This window comes from Syngnathus leptorhynchus, chromosome 14 (genome assembly GCF_054491065.1).
Source record: "Syngnathus leptorhynchus isolate UIUO chromosome 14, UIUO_Slep, whole genome shotgun sequence".
In the NCBI taxonomy this organism is placed as follows: Eukaryota; Metazoa; Chordata; class Actinopteri; order Syngnathiformes; family Syngnathidae; genus Syngnathus; species Syngnathus leptorhynchus.
In genome coordinates, this window is record NC_141208.1 from 9064383 (window position 1) to 9069623 (window position 5241).

General features: G+C 43.2%; 1 protein-coding gene across 3 annotated transcripts; it reads left to right on the plus strand.

Moving 5' to 3' along the window:
• Positions 1-396: 396 nt before the first annotated feature.
• On the plus strand, positions 397-4569 carry LOC147046500 (growth arrest and DNA damage-inducible protein GADD45 alpha-like). 3 transcript variants are annotated; one of them, XM_085929361.1, is made up of 4 exons: positions 397-524; positions 2168-2269; positions 2408-2636; positions 3740-4569. In XM_085929361.1, the coding sequence occupies exons 2-4, from the start codon at positions 2169-2171 to the stop codon at positions 3851-3853; spliced, it is 444 nt and encodes a 147-aa protein (XP_085785487.1). In that variant the 5' UTR covers positions 397-524; position 2168; the 3' UTR covers positions 3854-4569. The 3 variants fall into 3 exon arrangements, with proteins under 3 accessions (XP_085785487.1, XP_085785488.1, XP_085785485.1); XM_085929362.1 differs by having other exon boundaries at positions 456-528; XM_085929359.1 differs by lacking the exon at positions 397-524 and adding an exon at positions 1612-1786.
• Positions 4570-5241: the final 672 nt, after the last annotated feature.

A 5241-nucleotide genomic window follows, 5' to 3' on the forward strand; every position in this document is an offset into this window, starting at 1 on the left:
ATCTTTCAGAAGTGAAGTACAGAAGTACAATATGAATCCATGAGGTAATCAGCATACCATCATTTCATCATTTATGATGTCATTTTGGAAATCTATAAGTTTTTAACTGGCAGTGCCAAGTAGTGGGCAATAGCTGACGTGCCCGCAGGTAATTTTTGTAAACAGCAAGGATTTTGTCATCACTGCGCCAAGTTAAATTTCTGTTTTTTAAAAGCAACAAATAAATACCCTGACCATGCTTAGTTGCTTAATGCTAAGGTAGATGAAAGATCAAAGAACGTTTGGTCACGTGAGTTTCATTCTCGCGCTACTCTTTTTGAGCATGTGCGCGCTTTCCGGTGGAGTTCATGACGACCAGGGCTGACCAATCAGACAGCTTCTTTTCTCAACGCGCGTCCCGTTGCTATGCGGTTGCGCCTGGCTGAAAGTTGGAGTATCCCCTAAAATTTGATAACGTCCCACCTCGGTAGCAGCATCCAAGGCTGTGCATCCCCAACTGATTTCCCTCGGTGTGTTTAACTCAAGTAAGTGAGTAAAATTGATTTTGTAATTGATACGTAAACTTATATGCGTGGATGTTCTAACGTCTAGGGAAAGTATTGCGTGTTGTTTAGGAAGAAGTTTGGAAAAAAAGGGGGAAAAAGGGAGTAAAAGCATGATTTACCATACAAGTCGTGAATACGTTGGGGTTTATTTTGACAAGATTACTCTCTTTTGTTCTGCACATGTGCCAAAAATAATTTCACTGTCTTAAGTTAAATAACGTACGTTGTGAATAGACGAACAAAAATGCTAGTCATAACTGGAAAATATACATACCTTCATTGTATGTATCCCCCCCTTCTTTTGGTGAATTTTTGAAGGCCCATAGCTGGAGGTTTTAAGCCTTCAACAAGACTCAAAAATCGGACAACTTGGACTGGCCGCTATAGGGCATGTATGGACACAACTGTTGCACTCACATTCACATTTAAGAAAATTTTTAAGTTTTCCTCGAACCCAACATGCATGTTTATGGACTGTGGGGGAAAACAGAAGTACATGTTAAACATTGAAACATGCGAATGTTTCCCAGGGAGGCTAGAACACACATTCAAACCCTGAACCTCACAACCGCGAGACATACATTTGCTAGGTAAAGATCAATTATCTGGTCATTAAATCCTAGTATTAGCCAATAATGCTCTCTCTGTCAGCAAGCTCACACACACATGGTCTGCTTGCAGTTAATTTCTTAAAAATGGAAAGAAACATGTGCGGGAGCCTGAATAATATGCATGAGATCTAATATAGAGTGGCGATCAAGTTCAATGAAAAATGGCAACTTCTTGAAGGTAAAATGAGGTAGTTTAGAACGTCAAATTGACTCTTTGGTGAACGCCTGCTATTCCCCCAGCGGCTTATAGATGGTGCCAAACATCGGGAGTATACTGTACAATGGACACCTCGGTGTCAGAATCTCGATGCATGCAGTTGCACCACCAGAAAGTCCAGCTGGAGAGCGGACCGCCTTCCGTGCAATCTCACTGGAGCGCCGTCCGATAAATTAGCATAGGGCCAATCATGACAAGCTATGCAAATATCCTTCATGACCACCATTGTCCTGGGACGCTCTTATGTGAAGCTGCTAGATTGAACGCCTCACTTGCAGTAGAAGCAAAGACCCATCGTTACGCGCATGTTTAGAAAAGAAGAGAAGCAACCAGAAGTTCGCTTTAAATTGGATTTGGGATTTTATGTACAACATGACATTTGAGGAAATAACTGGAGATAACTCTCAAGAAAGGTATGGAGCTGCAACACTTTTTTCCTTGTTATTTTTTTTTTTGCTGTGGTGCGTGCATGGATCGTTGCAGGCCGGCGTGTACGTATGTAATACGAATAAGTCAATTATGCAGAGAGAGAAAAAAAAAATCAAAGTGCTCTGTAAGACCCGGTGTACTTTATTACCTCAAACGACGCTGCAAACGGCTTGAAAGTGAGGCAAGCGCACTGTGCATGTCCACGTTCAAAAAGTGCTAACATCTACCTCTTGCGTTTGCCATCGTTGGCAAAAAGACGTTCAAAGACACGCAAAGATGATTTCCGCTTAACATCGGCCGAAAGGTGCAACTTTAATGTGCCTTTTTGGTAATATGGCAACTTTTTTTTTGGAACGGCGTTGCAGAATGGATTCGGTGGCGAAAGCGTTAGAGGAGGTCCTGACCAGAGCCTTACCACAGGGCTGCATAACTGTGGGCGTCTACGAGGCAGCAAAGTCCCTCAATGTGTAAGTATGCTTTTATAAACACCTATTACACAATTTATAGTTCCATGCATACCGGCTTTATTTTTCCTTCATCACACTGTTGTATGCACAGAACCTTTTGTTATCAACAATGATCCATTGTCATCTTTTCCTCCTCAGGAACCCCGACAATGTTGTCTTGTGCATCTTGGCAGCTGATGACGAAGATGTGAAAGACGTGGCCCTGCAGATCCACTTCACCCTCATCCAGGCTTTCTGCTGCGAGAATGACATCAACATCCTGAGAGTGAACAACACCCGGCGCCTGGCTCAAATTCTGGCGGCGGGAGGAGGAGGAGGGAAGCAAAGCGGGGGCGAGCCCATGGACCTGCACTGCGTGCTTGTCACTGTAAGTACACTCACTCCTTGGTATGCTCTCACTGCATGGAAGTGTTGTTTTTTTTCTCTGACACGGGTGTGAATTCCTACAATGATGCCTTACTTTTCGAAGCCGACGTCAGCTGTCTGGTCGTTTCCTTTCATTCATTCAGGTCATATCAGGGCATCAAATCGATGGCGACTGGTTTCACATGACATTAGTGTCGGCTTCATCGGTTCATGCACGTAGACAAGATAGGACAGCTCCCAGCATGAGTGTTGGTGTGGAAACCGAGGCACGCCCCATACACCAATTGTATCACGCTCTCCGAGGATTGAAAAATAGTTGTTTGCTAATATTCCATTCAGTTGCAGAAAAAAGGTTGTAGAGCCTCTTAAAGGCCAAAAGGGGTGGGGGTTGTTTGTTTAAATGGAAACCTTCGTACTTTGTCAAAATAAGGGTTCCTTTTTTGAACATCTCCGTAAAGGTAAATCAGGAGAGGTAAAGTGATCCGTGGTTGAAATTTGAATTTGCTGATTTTGTATTTGCATTGTGACAATAAGTTCAAAATGAGCTTTTGTGCTCCTATGTTACCGGTAAGATGCTTTTTTGTTGTCATTAGCTCGTTTTGCATTTTTATGTATGTCACATTAACAAAGCTATAGGAAAACATTTTGACATCATGTCCAGTTCTCTTTTTTTCATCTCAGTATGAATGCTTTGTAAGTTCAGAACACAAAGCATTATTTTGTGTGCTGAGGGTTCCAATTCCAACTCAAGCTACTGAGCGTATAATTGGGTGCAAAAGAACGTGAGCGGTACAATTTGTAGATTTACTTAAGTACAGAGTGTGAGTACTTTTACCACCTCTGCAATATAAATATGCATGGTAGTATAAGAGTTTCTCATGCAAACCTTTGACTATGTGCATACATGAAGGCTGCTTCACGTGACTGAAACTAAGTCCCGTGTGCATTTCGGTAAACATACACATGACTCCTCCTGCCTGTGACTTGCGAGGAATGTCGGTAGAAGGGAATACCTCATGCGCGCACGCACACTCAGACACACTCCCACACACAGAGGCCACTTGTCCGGCGTTTAGGTGACTCAACTTCTCCTTTCTTTTCCAGAGCCCCGAGTCTTCCTTGTGGAAGGACCCGGCCTTGAGCAAAGTGAACCTCTTCTGCAGGGAGAGTCGCTGCATGGACCAGTGGGTGCCCATCATCAACCTGCCCGAGCGATGAAAACAAAAGAAGAAAACACGTTCTAAATCTGCACCACAGTGGATGTTTTACCAGCTGCAGTTCAAATTCCGAAGCAGCGTTCCGGTTGGATAACAAAAACAAAATCCCCCCCACCCCCAAAAAAAAGACAGACCCTGTTGTGTAGTTGGGATGAATTTAAAAAAAAAAAAAGTGGGACGCGAATTTCCACTTGTTCTGGAGTTGTGTCTGTCCGTCGTGGCAAGCAGCCCTTATGTCGTCACGGATGACGAAAATGGAGCCGGCCGGGTTGCTTTTGTTGGCGTCAAAGCCGGACGTGGCGCAGGCAGGAGGATTACATCATACGCCGCCACCGCTGTTGCTTCACGGCCTGTGTGACACGTTTCAGGAAAGGCGGAGAGTCGGCCGGAACTCTGAGCCAAGGCCTGGGCATCTCTGTTCAAACAAAGCACTTAAAGCACTGGACCTTTTACTATTTGATTTCATATTTCATTCAACTGTTAATATTGATGTTGTTTTAATTTAAAAAGGGAAGGGCTATTATTAGACATCCGGTGAAGTGTTAGTGTTAAGTGTGAAGTGAAGTGTTAATAATTCCTATGCCAAGTACAATTGTCGTGTTACAATTTTAAGTTATTTTCCAATATATTTAAGTATATTTATGTTGTTGTTTTTTTACTTTTGCAGAATCTGACTGGACACGTGTTCTGATGTCAATAAAAAGATATTTGTTCTGAGCCACAATTGTCTTTCTCCGTTCATTTGCAGAAACTGAGCGCTGTGACCTTTAGTGCGAAGTTGTAAAGGGAGAGTCACGTGCGGATCACGGGGGTCACGTTGGCCTCTGTTGCCTCGCAGCCATCTCTGAGCTAAAGAGCACAATAATCCTCGGCGCTCCGCTCTGCTCGGCTTCTGCGTGGCTCAGCACCAGCGTGCTCATTCATCCAAGCCCTCCCTCTTTTGACAATTCTCTCCAGCGTTTGCTTTGCATTCTTGCCAACTGACTTCTTCACAGAAGCACGTGCTACGTTGACATTTGCACATGATCCAATACGAATCTGACTGGAGATCTTGATAACGCCTATGACGTCGCAGTAGTTTGCAATACTTTGTCCTCGGGCACTGTGATGTCATTTTCAACAAGTGGCAGAACAAGGTAAAATGGCCACCTCCTGGATATGGATACAAACAGATGAATTTTGTAATTCACTTTCCACAAATGCAACATTAAACAGAATATCGTGACTAGTAGTGCCACATTGAACATATTACAATTTTTTTTTTTTTTTTTTACTTGACTTTAAAGAATCAGTTCAATTATTTTACTACTCACAAGAAATGTCAAGATTACACCTATAATTAACCACATCAGCTGCTTGATCCGACAATGGATCAATACTCTTCCTGGT

Excerpts from the sequence above, each read along its gene's own strand:
- LOC147046500 (XM_085929359.1), top strand. The coding sequence starts at position 1,737 with ATGTACAACATGACATTTGAGGAAATAACTGGAGATAACTCTCAAGAA. Across the intron at positions 2,270-2,407 it reads GCAGCAAAGTCCCTCAATGT|GAACCCCGACAATGTTGTCT; the intron begins GTAAGTATGCTT and ends TTTCCTCCTCAG. Across the intron at positions 2,637-3,739 it reads TGCACTGCGTGCTTGTCACT|AGCCCCGAGTCTTCCTTGTG; the intron begins GTAAGTACACTC and ends TTTCTTTTCCAG.